The 18,543-nt window shown below is 41.6% G+C and overlaps 1 protein-coding gene across 1 annotated transcript in view; it reads left to right on the top strand.

The window, feature by feature from the left end:
* Positions 1 to 4,667, top strand: part of LOC145405030 (uncharacterized) — a 77,954-nt gene extending 73,287 nt beyond the window's left edge. The window contains exons 3-4 of the mRNA XM_080276530.1: positions 3,206 to 3,862; positions 4,467 to 4,667. Coding sequence (XP_080132656.1) covers positions 3,206 to 3,862; positions 4,467 to 4,667 — 858 coding nt within the window. The remainder of the gene's footprint in view (positions 1 to 3,205; positions 3,863 to 4,466) is intronic.
* Positions 4,668 to 18,543: the final 13,876 nt, after the last annotated feature.

The raw sequence follows: 18,543 nt of genomic DNA, 5'->3' as shown, positions 1-18,543 counted from the left end.
ATATCCAGTTTGCTTGTCTTGATCCATATTCGCTTTTCCAGGATTTAGGTCTGCTTTCCAGATGACTTAATAGCTGCTGGTTTTAACTCTCCTTGATCCAGCTTTGTTTTTACAGCATTCAGATTTGTTTTTCAGACCCAGGCTTGCTTACTAAGGTTCCAGGTTTGATTCTCAGATTCAGGTGTGCGTTTCCAGGATCCACATTTTCTTTTCCAGGATTTAGGTTAGCTTCTAAAGATTCCATCCTTGCTTTCCCTTGACCAGTCTTGCTTTCCAGGAACCAGGTTTGCTTTTCCAGAATGCACATTAAATTGCTCTTCCAGTATTCCACTTGTTTTCCAAGATTAAAGATTGCTTTCCAGAATCCAGGTTGGCTTTCCATATTCAGAGTTGGCTTTCCAGATTCCAGGCTTGCTTTCCATGATCTGTGTTTGCTTTTCGGATCGCCGGTTTGTTTTTTTATGATCCTGGCTTGCTTTCCAGATGACCCACCAGCCTGCTTTTCTGAGATGGGGGGAAGGGGGGGTGGGGGTCTTGGGTGCGTTCCAGCAAGTTCTTGGATTCCACGTCTCAAGGTCGCAGTTTCATGGCGCACTTTAGATTTTACGACCGGGAGGCGGGATGATCGCTGCGACGCACGGCGGCCGGGGACGATGAAGACGAAGAAATGGGAAAAGTGATGGATCTCGAGACTGCTGGAGAGAAAGGGAGAATGATCAGCGCTGCCCAAGGGAAGAAAAGAAAAGAAAAGAGAAGGGGGGGAGGAGGGGCACGGCTGGGATATCTCTCTGTGCCTGTGTGTGCATTGTGACCTTTTTTTCTGCATTTTTTTCCCTTGTTGTTATTCTCGTGTCGTTGCTTTTCTTAGTATGCCTCTCTCTCTCTCTCTCTCTCTCTCTCTCTCTCTCTCTCTCTCTCTCTCTCTCTCTCTCTCTCTCTCTCTCTCTCTCTCTCTCTCTCTCTCTCTCTCTCTCTCTCTCTCTCTCAGGAAGTTGTTTTTGCTACGGAGGGACAAATATCTGGGCCAGGTTAAGGTGAGAGGAGTATAGTGTTTGATATGCAAAAGGAAGGAAGGAAGAGGTGCTTAAAACTCCCTTGACCTGGCGATAATGCGGTGCTTGTGTCTTTTATTTGACATTAATCCGGTGTTTTATCTTCACTCTTGCCTGACCTACTGCCGTCTACCTGCTCTGTATTCCTGCCTCACCCAACCCAGTCCCCGAATCACCCACTTGGCTCCACTGCCTCACTACCTAAGCTGCCTGACTCACTGTACTTCCTGCCTCACTGTCTGACCTCACCTCTTTACCTGATCCCTTCTCTGCCTAACCTACCCCATTGCCTAACCTACTTTGCTGCCTGCCTTACCACCCTGCCTCATTCCTGTCACTGTGAAAACTACTTGACCTACCACACTGCCTGTCCCACATCTGCCTAGCTCCCTGCCTAACCTACCTCACTCTTAGTCCTGCCTCCTTGCCAAACCTACCTCACTCCTGTCACTACGAGAACTAGCCTTCCTGACCTACCACACTGCCTGTCCTCTCTGGCCCCCTGCCTGACTCGCCTTACCTACCCCACTGCCTGCTTGCCTGCCTGCCTGACCTACCCTACTACTGCCTAACCTGTCTTTCTCTTTTGGCTCGCTGCCTGGGCATATCCCTAACATTCCCTTGACTTTTATACCACAATTATCCTCACTCTCTTCTCTTCCTTGTTGCTTCTTCCTGGTTTCCAATTCTGTTTTATTTTTTCTTCCTGGTTGTTCTTCCTGGTCTCCTCCTGTTTTATTTATGCTACTCTTCCTGGCTGTTCTTCCTGCTTCCTCCTTTCTCTCTTCCTTTTGTTTCTGTTTTGGTTAAATTCTTCGCTATGTCTAATTTTAATATTTGCCTCTATTTGACTTCTTTCTACTGCATGATTGGGTTTCTCTCTCTCTCTCTCTCTCTCTCTCTCTCTCTCTCTCTCTCTCTCTCTCTCTCTCTCTCTCTCTCTCTCTAGTAATCATATACAACCCTCATTCATCCCCTCACTAACAAAATCCTTTCCAAACTTCAAAAAATCATCTTGTGGTAGTCTGGAAAAATAAATAGATAAATAGCCATACTTCATCTTATTGAACAGATTTACCACACACACACACACACACACACACACACGCAAGACTCAAGGAGGTCATGTATATATATGCTTATCTTCCGTCTCCTTCCTGCTCACTCTTTATGCATCTCTCCTTAATGTTTATATTCTGATGAAGGTTGAACATACGAAGATCACAGGAATTTACATTTTTAAAAGTTCCGTCTGTAAATCCTCCTTTAACTTGACGTATTATGCGCTTTTTACTTTACTGTATTATCCAGGAATTAGTTTGTAGATTAGGTTATGTATGGACAGTGAAGAACGCAGTGCAGTTGTATACAAATATTCCTCGATTTACAAGCAATGAAGGAACTACTGCGTCATGGTATTTGTGGAGAAGCTGCACTGCCTCCCAATCAATAACATCTGCCTCCGAATATCATTTACTAAGCTTTATTTTTGTTATTATCCAGCCAAGATGTAAGACAAAAAACGATAAGGTTACCACATTAAACCAGTAACTTATGCTTCTAAAACTCTGGTGCGGATTTACTCTCTGGTACATAAAATTATCACAGCCGTCTCATCTACGCTGTGACATGTTCCCTCCTGTTCACTGACTTGTCCTTCCTCTCATGCCACTCAATTTACCGTGAAACATCTGCTAAGTTACTTCATAATTTATCAGTAAAATAAAATTGATTGCAGGAACCATTGTCGCAAGATATGGCGCAGTACTTACGCTGTACATTCAAGTAAGTGTTATAAAAGGAAAATGAATTCTGTTAAATAATCCATATTTTCCCGTGAAAGGATGAGATTGGGGAAACAACAACAGCAACAGGATTAAGCATGACTAAGACTAAGACAAGATCAAAGAGCATCTTTTTCTCAATGTGTGGTAATGAATGACACTAACATTTGTGTGTGTATACAGATAAGGCTGCTCAGAGAAGAAGGACTGGTCATCATTGCTTTACACCTCTGAACTAAGCAGCCAAGATCCAGGTCTCTACGCTCTTGGAGGAGGAGTGTAAAATTGGGTAATGGATGAGATGGTGTTCCAATCTCTGTCTCTTTGTCTACTTCTCTCCCTAAAATGCTTTTCTCTCTCCCTCAACAGTATCGACCCAGGAAGAAGGCACGTCTACTCCCCTCCTGCGTGTCCTCCCGAGCCTCTTCCCGCACGCCTTCTCCCAGCGGCTCCTCCCGTCGCAAGCGTCGCCCTGCGGTGAAGCTTCTTTCCTCCACACGCCTGCGCATCACTGTCACTTCCTCCCCTAAACCTGCGCAGACGAGGAGGAAGAGAGGGACTGGGGCGGCTGCGACAGGATCAGGCGAGCGTCCAAAGTCCACCAGGGGAAGGAAACCGAACTCCAGAGGCTGCAGGGGTAAGCGAGGCGGTGCGAAAAGTGGAAGCAGCAGCTCAGGCACTGACGACTCTGAGGGTGTGAGCAGCACTGAGAGTAGGAAGCCTGGAAGAGGTAGAGGGCGAGGTAGGAGTTCCAGAGGGGCAGCTTCCAGAGGCTCCAGGACCAATCTATCCAAAGCATTCTTCACCCCACCGACGCCTCCCTCCCCGACCTGCCCCTCCCCAGCCTCCCCAGAGTCAGCCGTGTTCTTCCTCGAGTCAGACTCCGATAGTGACTCACCAATGCCCATGTCGCTTCTCGGTGGTTCCTCAGTCATGATCACGCCCACACCCTCGCCAGAACCCGCCCGACGCCGCTCTACACAGGACAACTTGGGCGACCTCTCGTATCTGGCTGATATCCTACAGGTAAAGATTATTTTTTCCTTCTTTTTAGCTTAACTGGGCTTGCTGATAATAGTTCTTCCACGTTCACACTTATTCTCTTTCTACTGTTTATATTTCCTCCGCTTCCACATTTTTACTCTTTCTGCGCTGGACTGTTCCTCCATTATCATACCTTTAACTTCCACTTTTGATAGATTTTTGGTTGTCATACTTTCTCTTTCATCTGTTGATACTTGTCCTATTTTATATTTTCTCCCTTTACACTTTAGGCAGTTCTCCCAATGTGCTTTCTCTCATTCTGCTCTTGATACCTCGATATTTGCATTTCTCTTCCCCCCCCCTCCCGTTTTTTTTTGGGGGGATCTTTCTTCACCAAGTCTTTGAGTGGGAAAAAATAGTTAGGATGTTCATCATGACAGTATGTAAATCTCAGTGCATTTTTCTGGGTGGGAGTAAGGGTTGGAAATATGATGATGATTATACACAGATCTCACTTCATCTTCCCCTTCTCTTTATGATCGCCACCTTTTCCCTCTTTGTCCAGTTGTCACTCTTTTTGTTTCCTCACAGCCTTCTCTTATTCCCTGCCCTCCATCTCACTCCTTCCTCTCCGCTCTTTCTCCAGATGTCGCCAGAGTTCCCCGTAGATCTGGACTTGAGCCACGACTTGGACCTCGAGACGTGTCCTCCTCCAACCTCCACCTCAGGCTCCGGGTCCCACTTTGAGTTCTCCTGCACCCCTGATGTGGCTGATGCGCTGTGCGACGTAGGACTTACCGTTTCGGACTGGCTGGACTCCTCTCTCAACAGCCTCATTTGCTCCTAAAGTCCAGATGGGTTGGGATTTTTGTTTCTTTGAAGGCGAGTTTGGGAGAAGAAAAGTCCGGATGATGACGACGAGAAAATTAAATGACGTCTGGGAGAGTTTCCATGGGCGTTCTGCCATAAACTTCAGAAATGGGGCGCAATATGTGATTTTTTCCCCACTGGTTTGAAAGTACCGTTTTTGAAGAGAGTGGAGAAGGTGGAAGTGACATCCAGGATAATTTTGGTGCGAGTTCGGGAAGCTTCAGAACTGGGAGCAATATCCGAAACTGTAATATCAGCGTTGGAATTTATAATATCTGAGAGAACTTTTGTCAGGGTTCTATCCATTTCTTGTTTAGGATCCATGAAGATTATCAAGTCGAGATTGTACAAGATTTTTGAAGAGGGTGGTTTGTGGGTTCTTTAAGGCCCTCGAGAGACTTTTGTGAGGCTTTTATCAGGTCTTTGAGAGGTATTTGTGAGGCTTCTGTGAGGCTTCTATCAGGTTTCCCTGCATCGATGATATTGTGCTCCACGACTCCTCCTTGGCTCACAGAAAAGTCTCCCTTGCTGATGTTTACTTGTTCTGCGAATCAAGTTAAGGAAGGGAGGATCAAGACAGAGCTTGTTTTGTTTCTGTGTTCGTGGATAAGTGCTCATCAGCATCACTTGCCATTAACTGAAACATCTGAATCACTTGTCGTTATTCGAAACAGTTGTAGTTGAAACATCTGAACTGTCCCCAAATGGAGATAAGAGAAGAATACTAAGTTGGTGTATCGACTGCTCGAAGCTAGAATTGTAAGCTCCAGGTGTGTGTGGCAGGGACTGATACCCACCTTGATGCTCAATGGCTGGCCGGAACGGATGCAAGTAAAGGCAGAATCAAACATCGGCTTTCGTTACCTGTCTCCTGTACCAACCTAGTTTGTGGAAAAGCCTGGTATGATACTAAAGCAGATTTGAGACACAGAGAAGTCGTAATTCCACTGTTTTTTACTCGAGTTTGTGGCTCTTACCCGCCATTCCTGAGGCTGGAATCTCAGGCAGGATGGAAGGCCAACTTTTTGTACTTTTGATACACATGTGGAATACAACACTGCAAATTTTAATCTCCCTTGCCTAATTAACAAAGGTGTGAGAATACATAGTTACGGAGTGATTAACTTGTCCACTGGTTTTATGGCCATTGTTATGGATATTGTTGCAAGTTTCAGGTGGTATGGTAGCAGGCAATGAAAGTTTCTTTGTCTTACAATATTCAGAGTCAAATATCAGTTTCAGTAGCATACTTGATTCTTTCCATACAGCGATTTAGTCCACATTATCCACAACAGCACAAGTAATATCAGTGTAGATGTTACTTTATGTGGCCGAGGTCGTGTGAGTGGGAGCACTTGTGTAACTTAAAAATAAACCTGCTGTCACTTAAGGAGCTGTAACTCGGAGCCATTTACTTGTTACTGAAGTGCCGCGTAAGAGAACCTGCCCCGTTGCCGCTATGGAGTTAGGCTTTAGATCGAAGGCGTAGAGAGCATCATCATATTATATCCAGTACCCTCTTCTTAATGTTATACTCTACTAATGTAAGGCTTAGGTCGAGTAGCATCAGAGTGGTCGTCGCGGAGTTTGTTATATTGTTGTTCCACTGTAAGGCCGAGCATGAGAACCTTTCCTGAGTGTCAGAAAAGAGGATAGTCAATATAAACGATGATATTTGTAGAATGCGTTTACCATCACGTTTAGAGTCCCTGATACTATCGTGTTTGTAGGAGGTTCAGGTAATCTTGATATCAACACAGCCTCTCCCTAGCAGTCTCTGGGAGCATTTTCCTTGTCAATCTTGCTGCCGGAGGGATGTTTGTTGGTTGTAACAGTTTTAGAGGTGCGTGTTTGACCCCTCACACACGAAAAAACACCCTACCAAGCAGTCTTTGGGAGAATTTTCTTTGTCAGTCTTGCTACTGGAAGAAATGCCGACTCAGCAAGTCTTAGAGGCATATGCTGCTTCCTATCCCACTTGTACTCAAAAACCTTAATTGCAAGTTGCAGTTTTGTGTCTGTTTCCTCAGGCGTCTCTTGGAATGGCAGCACTAGTTTATAAAGTGCCTGTCCATGCAGTAACACTATTTCTCCAGGCTCTATAATCGGGATGGGGGATATTTCTGGCAGTATCCCTTCTAGGCTGTCCACTGCCCTCCTGTTCCTTGGATCTGGAAGAGAAATAGATTACTTGCCATCATCACTATTTTGCTACGATGGGTCAGAGCAGAATTAACCACTTCAGTACGATGGCGTTTAGTACTGAAGGGGTTGGCACCTATCTTGCTGAGGCGCTCTCGCTCCATGGGGGGTGTTTGGTGTGGGGGGAGTTTTGGCCCCTTTAGCACTGTGATGTAGTTTATCTTTATTCTTGTTACACCCAGATAATTTCAGTCTGTTTAGGAGGGATTTCTCAGTCCTACGTATACCAGCCTGTATGTAATTTACGTATACCAGTCTATATTCAATCAACCTCTTCACTACGAGAACTCTTCCCTAAACTGAGGCATAATCGTCTTTAGGAAGCAAGAGTAAAATTAGAACGATGTCTTTGAGCTGAGAAGGGTAAAATCACCAGCTTTTGGTAGCACTGCCATTTTGAGAAGTTGTTATTATTGCTTATTGATCCCTACAGCTCCAATGATCAGTTTTATTCTACTCTTGCAAATAACAGGCGATTATAACTTCAGACCTCTCGTACTGGAAGGGTTAATGAAGGTTACAATAAACCCATTCAGTTTTTAAAGCATTTCTGTAATCTGGATGAAGTCTGGAGGCAGCAAGAATAGTTAAAAATCTTTCGGCTGGAGGGGTCATGTAAGCGCAATACGAGCTTGAGTGTGCTCTCGTGTTTTCCAGATAGTTTTTTTCATACGTGTATACATTAGGTCCTCATTATGTGCTGTTTTCTCAGTTTCCTTTTTGCTTTTTAAATCTACTTTCAATTTCAGGAAAAAAAAATCACCAGTGCAGGTTTTTGTGATAGATTTCAAGCTGATTTGCCATTGAGCTTAATTTATAATACCAGTTTTATGGGCAAAGTCATGAACTTTTTGGAACACATATACTACCTATAATGAGGACTATCTGTATGTATATAAATAAATATGCACTAGAGCAGTTATTGTGGCCGGTGTGAAGTATAGGGCTTTTCGGATGATTCTTATATACTTTTTACTCTACTGTAAGGTTGATGTGTATTTAAAACGATATTACTGGGCTCACATACATATATATACATACATATATACAGTATACATATAGAGGACTTAGGCACGTGGGCTCGTTCTCTTAGGCAGCGCAGTATTCTGGGCTCGCGAGTGTGAGACAAGACTGAGCTCGGAAAGTTACAATGCAGGAAACTCACTCTTGATCCCTTCACTACGGTGATGCCTTTTTAAACATTCATCTTCCGCCATCTTTGAACGCTAATTACTCAGCTTCGGAAAGTTACCTGGAAATGAAAGGGTTACCGAAAGCAGTATCTAAGACCCCGCCCAGGTAGAAATCTATAGCTGAATAAAATCGTCTCAAGATGGCACTAATAATCTTAAAAAGGAGGTCACCGGACTCAAGAGGTCAAGGAACAACATTGTACTATTTGTGTAAGGCAGCGGGAGAAATCGGTCTGACATTTAAACTCGGTACAAAAGATAGATATGCAGGTTCTGGGGAAAAAATGTTTGAACTTGTTATATTTCTATGTGGTTTGGCAGTAAATTTGTTGCATTGAAAGAGTGGAATGATGAAAAATAATGTGAAAAAAAACAAAAAAGAAGCGATGCGACCATGCCGAATTCTCCTGCCTCCCCTGTGTAATGCTAAAGAGGTGTGTACAGTAACGGGAACATTTTATTACTTTTATATGTGTACAGGAAACTATGTAATGGCGTAGTCTGTGTTGTTAAGTAGTTATAATTATCGGACAAGATAAAAAAAAAATTACCACTATATTATATTTACCTCAAGTATTTATTATTATTTACATCATTATAATTTTTCTCTCCTCCATTCATCCCTCCTTCCCTCCTTCACCTTTTGTAATATGCACCTCCCTTACCTCCACCTACCCCTTCCCATGCATTCTCCCTCTCACTCCATTTATTCTCATCTCGCTTTCTTCCACAATCATCACCAGTCATTTTGTTATTACTGTTTATACGGTAGCCTACGTGTAATAATGTTTTTCAAGGGTTATTTAATCGTGTTTAAGACTTTTGGGGACATAGTGTTGTTGTTGGAAAAAAAGGAAAGGAATGGACTAGAGCTAAGAATAAACTCAGGCATCGTTAACTCCAGCTCATGTTATCGAGAGCAATGTGGAGGGGCTTTGTTTGCGTTTTTTTAGCGAAGTCGGATTTTCTAGGCGAGGGAAGGTGAATTCAGCCAGGACGTGGGTTTAATGATTTTTTTTTTCTGCTGTTGTGACGAACTCTGCACTCGCGTCTTAGCGGGTGTGTCATTACAGTGGTGATTACGTTGGGATATGCAGGCAGGAAATACGAGGACACCTGAGAGCTGTAATCACTCAAAGGAAAGTGAATCAGCATTAAAACACAGAAAACAAGATGGTTGAATTGTGTGATGCGAGAAGGTGGAAATAGAATTGATGAAGTGGAAGTTGTTATGCTCAGGATAGAATGCGGTGCTGTTAACAAAGTGAACATGAGTACTTGGGGCATATCAAATGGCAGATGTGTGTGTGTGTGTCGGTATCTTAAACCATATATCAAAGCCCATGTATAGAAAACTGAAGACCAACAGATGATCCTTGTGTCTCTCAATTCTGAACTAGCGGCGAATGGAGACCAACTACGTCATACAGTTGAGTATATCGTTGTCAGTTACAGCTAATGGATACAGATGTTCGAAATGTTTGACGTACTGCAATACATCCTCACCACAATCCAGCAAAGACTCTGTGGATTTTGTGGCTGTTGTAACAATATTTGTTTACATGTTTATAACCAACTCTTGTATATGCTTCCTTGTTAAATGCATTGCTGTGTTAAAACAAGAGAATATCTAGAAACCGATATAGTCTGAAAATGCAAGAAAGATTTCATAAGAGTTCCCAGTTCAGCAGAGGTAATGACATATTTTCTATCTGTGATGAAAAGTTTTTCAGAAGCTCCTGGGTGATTTTTTTTTTAAAGATATCGTGTCGAGAACAACTGCTCTGAGCACCTTCCCGTAGCGGTGTCCACTACTAAAACCGCTGTGGAGATAATATGAAGCCGGTGCCTGGATTCAGAAACCTCTCCGTGATGTCCTGTGCCACGCAACATTTTAGCTAACAGTTATCTCAGGTATGCGCACACAAGCAGCCTCAATGTGTGCGTCCTCCCTCAAGTTTAAGTTTTTCTTCAGCATCACCTGGACTCATTTGACATGGTGATAACAGGCAGCTGTCTTTGACGTCAAACCTTTAGCTACTAAAGTAAATCATAATTAGAGAGGAATTGGTATTTTACTACAGACACAACAGTATAATAAGCAAAAAACTGATACTAGAGAGGAACTGTTATATTAGTGACACGATGGTAAGATTTGCGAACCCAGTAGAGTAACAGCAGTGAATACACAGAGAAAAGGAAGATTTATTATATCAGATTAATAGGAATGATAAGGACTGGTAATGTATATTCCAAGATTAATGTCCAGATTAATAAGAAGTATGATCTGCGTATTATCACTTACTCTGTCTAAGTGCTTTCAATTTGTCAGACAAGTAAGTGGTTGAGAACTTCAGTAATAGGAGAGTGTATCGATTATTTTAATGAATGTGATATAGATTTACTGATTCATTGATGATTTTAAATTTAAAGAAAAGAAATTGTTCAAGTGGTGAATTATACCTCAAAGAACTTGTCTGAACAGTTACAAGAACGATTCAGAAACCTTAGATCAAAAGACGCCAGATTCTGAGGACGCTATTAATGTGCACTTAGTTTTACAAATATATATATATATATATTATATATATACAATCATGTGTGATATAATATTGTCTTGCATTTTGCACGCAGTTCTTGATGATATTTACTAAGATCCTAAACTCTTTGTCTTGTAACTTTCTGATGCAGCTTATTGAATACTTGTAGTCGCTCAGTATCCTGCCACTTTGGAGTATTACTGAGGTTGTCTTTTGAAAATGCAGTTTTGATGAGAGCATTCAGATTTTTTTTTTTTTTCTTGGAAACCTTTGGCCCAGAAAATAAGTAACGCTTGAAAAGTTGGAAATTTTTGTTGAATGAGGAAAACCAAGAAACTAATATGTTGAAGAATTTTGTTAAATGATACAGAAAATCAGAAACTTGAAATGTTGTCAGATTTTGATGACTGAGACAGAACACAAAGAACTGCCGATATATTCGAAGATTTTGTTGAACGAGACAGGAAACAAGGAACCGTAGAAACGTTGGAAACTTTTGCTGAACAAGACGCAGCATCTCTGAGACTGACTTCGACATCATCCACTCCTTTCGAAGAACAACAACCACCACTGCCAGCACCAACGTTGTCCCTCGACATCACTGCTTGAGTTGAAGGTGCCTGAGAGATGGATTGAAGAAAACCTAAAGAGGCACACCCAGTCCTCAAGGTATGGTGTCGGAAATGGTTGGTGGTTTCTGTAGGTAGGCATATGTGATTCTTTTTTTAAAACGTATTCGGGAACAAAGGGGGGGAATTTGATGTTGTGCTTTATGTTTAGATAAAGAAGCCAAGTGTGTGTATGTGTGTGTGTGTTTTTTTATACGGGTTGGGACCCGCTTGTGGTGATTGTTTGACCAGATGTTTTCGAAGGAAGTTTGTCCCAGCCGAAAAGTAGATGATTTAAGAATATATAAGTTAGTCCTACTTGAAAGCTATGATCAGTTATTGAAAGTGGCGTTGGATCTTTGTTAAAAAGAAAACATTACCTATTATAATTATCAAAGAGTTTATCGGCGTTACTTAACAAAAGAGGATTATATTAAACACTGCACGAGCTTCAGAATTACACCAAAGTTGAATCGGATTATATTAGAATTTATTGAAGATATAATTTAATGATTCAGATTCGGTGAGTCTTGGAGATTTACTCGTATTCTGAGTACAATTATTACACACTAATTAATAATGTTCATTACGCCCAACAAATAAATATGATTAATCTTTGTCCATTTAATGTTTTGACTGCCACAATTGCATATAAATTTTAAGGACGCTATATAAATCAGTCAGGCTCACATGACCTGAGTCCAGTGGTAATATTTGCATTAGTATTTAGTCATATATATATTCTTTCATGTATATTACCTCTGCCTCCATGATTTTGAATATATATACGCTCTCTCATCGTTTGTACTACACCGTCTCCGTGGATGTTTCAGAGGACTGGTGTCGAAGACTGATTGCACTGTGTCATCTTTTGATAATTATGATTATATATCCCAAGTATATAAGTACTAATGTAGCTGACAGGTATGAGAAATGTGCTGGACCTTGTACTTCCTTTCAGCCTCCCTTCCCTTTCCCTACCCCCATTCCTTCCCCAGTCAGCAGTTAGAAGAGGTTAAGGATTGAAAGATAAGTTAGTTATAAGTGGAAATTTCGTATTACCCCTAAACCCAGTCTATTATGTGAATCTGTGGGTAGTCATTGCTTTGTGATAGATATTGTATAAGGTCAAGTCGGTGGTGATTGAGAAACATCGCCGTTGACGTTAATTCTCTCCTCACCTACAACCCCCCAAGTCACCTGTTTATTTTAATTAGTATCTTAATGTGTGTGGAAGGAAATCGAGTAAGCTTAGGTGACTGTGTGTGCGTTTTTCATTTTTATACATTGGTGCTAAGGTAATCATTAGTTTGTGTGCGTTACGAAATGGATGTCATTCATGGTAGACTGCTGGAGTTGTGCTACTTCAATAGGCTGTTGTCCCGAAAGCATCTGTGAATTCCGTATAGAAAGAAAAAAAAGGCCAAAAAAAATGACTATAACCATGGCATTAAGCTAATTGGCATTAACGAAAAGGAGGATAAAGGTTAGATTGCTCTCGCTAATTTTCAAGTACTTCTCGTTTACCTGCCCAGGTTTAGCAGGTATGAGGAAAACCCGTAAAAATAGTCTACTGTATGTATGATCTATGTTTGGTCATACTGCAGTGCCAAATGGTGTATTTAACATTAAACGAAAGTTCATTCAGAGATAGTAAAGAAATATGTAAGATTCTGACATTTCTAAATCAAACCACCTGATTTTGCCTTCAGTAAGTTTATTTGTCATGGAAGTATATATGTCTCCTCTTGCGGAAAAATATGTAAAACAGCTCATACGTATAGCCACCATCTTGAGGATCAGCGAAAGGCATCTAAAAATTTTCCAGATATGGCTCAAGTTAGGCATTATAATTCGTAAGACGTTGGGAGCATCAAGCAGTGTGGATGTCCAGGTACGCAAATTTAGGTCCAAAAGGTGCTGGGTTGCTGATAAGGTGCTGCTGACCTACCGTAAAAAAAGGTGCAAATTCATTTTTTCGTTTCAACCCAAAGGTGCTAAAGCCACACCTCCCAGGCCACATATTAAGCCTGCCACGAGTAGTTTGACCTCTCCTTGACCTTTGCCTGGAAGTCCCACAACCTGCCGTCAAGTGGTGGCTGGAGTTTTGGTGCCGCGGCGAAAAGGAGTCAAGGGCCCCGGTGTGGTGAAAGAGAGGCTGGAAAATCCTGCCCTGGCCAAGGAAATTTTTGATGGCATTGACTTGGTCCTCAGATCATTCCGGAATTCTCTGTGCAACTAATTCTGTCACTGAAATATACTGAAACGTTTTAGAGTCAGCTGGATACCAAGGTGGTTTCTTTTAATAACTAATTCATTAGTAAAAATACATTGAATCGTTTTCCTTCTAGTTCTGTGTTTGCCTGAAGTTCTTTAAACAGCAAGTTCATTATGTACACTGAATTAAACGATATTCATTTCAGCTGGACTTCAGGTGCGAATTCTAGTAACCAATTTTTTTTTTTTTATAATTAGTAAGTCGATTCCAGCCTTTTTTTTTTTTTTTTTTTTTTTTTTTTTTTTTTTTTTTTAGTGAAGACTTGCCGTATTTTTTCAGTTGGATTTTCTTGTTATTCCAAGCAGAGAGGAAACAAAAAATACACATAATAGTACTGTTCAAAATACTGTTATTAATTATTACTGGTATCTGGTCAAAACAGAAATCAGACAAAGAAAAAAGGAATGAAGTTTTAAAAGCGTTCCATTGACAAGGGTAAGCATATGGCGGCTGTTGTTGAACCTCGGAGGTGTGGCCAAGGTGAGGGAACGATGCACAAACCGTAAATAGGACGCTGGCAGAAGGCCCTGAGGAACCGAACCCACGAATTGAACCCTTGCGTGATTGGCTCAAGTGCAGAATGGCAGCAGCTCTATTGAAGAACCAAAGTATAGCTTGCGATGGATTTTTTTTTCTTACGAGTCTGGTCAGTAAAAGGAGTCTCACACCTTAGAAGTGTTTGGGGCATGAGTGTGTGTGTGGAGGTGAATGAATCTGCGTGCAACTTAATGGTTCTGATATTAGTTAAGTATTCTTTTTTAGATTTTGCATTATATAAATCGTTTATCTGCACACAAATGTAGAATTAGAAGAAATATTAAATTAGTTTCATAAATAAATATATATCCCGGATCCCCCATGATAGTAATATATTTTGAGATAAAATTTGAGTCTCGCCAGAAAGTATTTATATTCAAAACAAAAAAAGAGAAAAGAAATCCCTGCAGTTTTTAAAAAGAAGAAATCTCTACAGTTACTAACAAAAAATGATGTTAAATCTCTCTTTCGCTTACAGTTTCCGTTATGGCATTCAGAATAATAAGATAAAGTTAGCCTGGCTTCATCCCCTTCAGCCGGTCACATCTTCCGTTTTACATTCTTAATACCAGCTTATTAATCCGCTCAATTTAGGAAAGATGTCTAGTTGAGAATGGATTACAAAGAAGCTCCACTAACCCCTTTGCTAAGAGATCTCCCTTATATTGAATAAAAAAAATTGTCTCTAAGCAACAGGAATAAAGTAAAACAAGATATCATTGTACTGCAAAGGTGTCAACTCGTTCAGTACAATAACGTTTTAATCTTACTAATCTCCAGACGATTATAGTCAGCTAAGGAAAATCACCTGAGAGTAAAGGAGACATTGAAGACTGTACATAACCCCTCCAAGTCGAAAATAAATCCTGAGATGATTTTAAAAACCCTGAAAGTAAGAAAAATCCAAGATGTTCCCGTGCTTGAAGGGGGTTAAGAGAAACTAGAAAGGAGGGACGAACATCCTTGCCAGTAGCACGGACATGACCCCTCCATCCAACGACCCCTCTCACAGTCAATTACAAAGCCAATCCCCAGTGCAGTTTGCGTTCTATTACGTCTGACGTTTTGCCGCTGCTTTTATTTGGCGAGAGAGAGAGAGAGAATGGCGCGTGTGAGAGAGTTTGACTTTTGCTTGACGTGGCTCTTTTGGCGAGGTTGTTGCTTGAGTAGATGAGAAAGTGCCACGGAGGCAGACAGACAGGATCCCCAAAGATGTTAGCAAGTATTTTTTATTTCCCTGAATCCTTCTTTCCCTTCCCCTCCCAGTCAAGCTTTGTGATGGGAACAGCAAACGTTTCTAATCCCCAAGCAAACGTTTTTTTTATCCCCAAACAAAAAAAAAAGTCCAGCAAATGTTTTTAATTCCCAAATGCTCCCTGAAAAAGGCTAGCAAACGTTTTTTACTTCCCCGACTCGAGTCCCTCTTTTCACCTGCCAAACAAGCTTCGTAAAAAGGTTAGTAAACGTTTTTAAAATTCCTTGAGCCCTCCTCCCCTCCCTCCCTCCAAGAAAAAGAGAAAAAGTAGATGTTGTCAGAGTGAACAGCTGACCAATCACAGAGGCCAGAGCGTAAAGTGTTTGCGTTTCCGATTGGCCTTCCATATACCCTGCTTTTCTTCCCCTCTTTCCCCTTCCCCCTTCCCCTCACTGCCCCTCCCCATCCAGATAAGCCCCTCTTCCCCTCACCCACTCCCCTCTCTCTTAGGCTCGTTATTTCGTTGCCAAACTTAGCGTAGTAGTCCTTTTGATACGAGATGATCCGCTGCAAGTGCTTCGTATGTTAATCACCAGGTACTGTGTAGGTGTAGTCTTAGAGGAGGCGAGATCTTGATGCTAGAAATGGTCGCCTAAATGAAACCCCATTTGCTCTAACAGAAACCTAGACTAAAACCTTCTCCCCCCTTCCCCTCCCTTGCTCCCCCCATCCCTCCTAGATTTCTTTCTCCGTTGGTAGAGACGTTAATGTATAAGGTAACGCGCAGGTCCTCAAGGCAAGCCAGGGTCTGTGGTTACCTGTGTAGGATGATGATGATGATGATGATGATGTTATGGGCTCTCTTCTCGTGGGCATTGTGGATTTCGTGGCAGTTTTTCCTCGGGGATTTACTCTGCCTACTATGCTCTCCAATCCTCGTTTATGTTACTGATGCAAACCTTAAATAAAACATCCAAACAAACAAGAGACATCACGGAGTACTACGCAAAATAAATCGCTAGAGAAGAAGAAACAAGACCTTTTTCTCATTTATCTTCCTGACGCAAACTATATGGCTACAAAACATCAATAAGTAGCAACCAAGGGACATCACGAAGCACTACGCAAAATAAATCGCTCTAGAAGAAGTGCTACGTGGTCTGTTATTCCCGTTAACGTAAGGGGCTCAGTGGCCAATCTTCCTTAGCATTTTTTTTTCACATTTAATATTTCTTGCATGTTATTTATACCTTTTTTTTTAATCCCTTTCACCTGGATGGCATCTTACCTTGCTCATTCTTCCTCCTTTCAGACGATTTACCATTTAGGAGTCTTGTACTGAAGAGGTTCGGAAAATCCCTTCTAATCTAAAAATAAAACCGTCTAATGGCAGGACGAACTCATAAATTAAACACCATCCTAGGGACAGTTAATTATCACAGTTCGCATCATTAACACAAGAGGATAATAAGGTGTAAAAGGCATGTTATTCCAGAGAGAAAGAGTTTGCTGTGAGGTTCCCGATGCCCAGGAGGACAGGGGTTGTAATGTCTGGTGTCATATAGCCGCTCACGCACTTGTAGACACTTTTAACACGTAAGGAATGTGAGGATGTGATGAGAGAGCTGCTGGAGTCCCGTCCCAACCCGGTCTGTGAGGAAGCCGACTTTACATCACATCCCTGTACTGCATGACACCCTTTGACACCACATGACACCGTATGACGCTACCTCTGACGCTATATGATGACACCAACTTCATACGTACCACAGTATGACATGACATGCTACTCAAGATATGACACCTATAAAACTATCTGTTTCTGACACATGACACCTTATGACACCATGCAATCCCATCATAACACATGGTATATTATGACACAACAACTTAGAGACCACGTGACATGACACAATATCTCATTACACACACACACACACACACACACACACACACACACACACACACACACACACACACACACACACACACACACACACACACACGCAACCACTTCACACCTTGCTCACGTGTATTAATGAAAGGGGAATGCAATGACTTGTTATATACATAGTGATTAAGGCTTCTCGCTCAAGAACATCCCGCAAATCCCCTCAAAATTTAGTTTCCCTCACGACCATGGGACGGGAAAGGCAAGGAAAAAAATGAAAAAAAGAAAAAAACAGTGAAGGAAGAATGCCATGTGTTAAACCGTAATTGTGTAAGCATAAATAACTATAAATAATATTAACTACTATAAATATCGGTGTGCAGTATAATAATAATAATAATACCGTAATAATAATAATAATAATGATAGTAATAATGATAATGGTAATAATCCACTAGGGTATCAGCGCGTTCTTCGTACCGATGTAAGGGCCGAAAGCGCTGGCAAGAGAGGTAGACTAGAACGTGTCGGTGTTGTGAAGTTTTTTACGAAGTTTCTAAGTGTTTGTGACCTGATGGGCTGTGGACAGAGGTGTGGTGGGGCCCCTAGAGACTCAAGCAGTTCCCCTTCGTCTCCTGAAACCCCGAACTGGTGAAACGAAACTGAAATACTGCAGTTTGTTTCAGTTTCGTTCATTCAATCACTCCCTTCGACTCCCGAAACCCCTCAAACGAGACTGCCATCTGTCTCGGTTTCATTTATTCACTTGCTCCCTTCCACTTTTGAAACTCTAAATTGGTGAAAGGAAATGCTATTACTTCAGTTTCATTCACCTAACTCATATTTTCTTTTGGTTATGCTGTTCCTTTCGACTCCCGAAGCTCCGAACTGGTGAAACGGGAAATCAGTTTGCTTCAGTTTCGTTTATTTCACTCGGGTTTTCAAAGGGATGCAGAGGAATTGTTGATCGTGATGGCTAAGGCTGACTGATACAACCTGGATGTCTCTCTGTTTTATCTCCTCACTGTCTGTCGCTTTAACTGCTGATATTAGTCTCTTGTACGACGATTGCTAAGCATCCGTATATTAGCAGTCACTCAGTAACTGATTGTCTCTGCATTCTAATCTGTTACCATAGCCTCTTCCCTTACATTAACGAGTAAGTCTGTAACCTCATTTCCTAAGCTTATTCTTACTGGAGTTATAGATCATTTTATAAGTATCTATTTAACTTCGCTTGGTCAGCTTAACTGTTACTGAGCCTTGTATTTTACATTACATAAGTAACTGTTTGTAAGCCCTGTTTAAGCTTCCGGATCCACCATTAGCCTAGTTATTTTCCAAGTAAACGAGAGAGAGAAGAGAGGGATGAAGCGAGAGAGAAGCGAGAGATGAAGCGAGAGTACCCA

Source organism: Coenobita brevimanus, chromosome 65 (assembly GCF_032717465.1).
Source record: "Coenobita brevimanus isolate Jiangsu-jjx chromosome 65, ASM3271746v2, whole genome shotgun sequence".
NCBI lineage: Eukaryota > Metazoa > Arthropoda > Malacostraca > Decapoda > Coenobitidae > Coenobita > Coenobita brevimanus.
The sequence above is the reverse complement of the archived record's forward strand: the minus strand, read 5'-3'. Positions and strand labels throughout refer to the sequence as shown.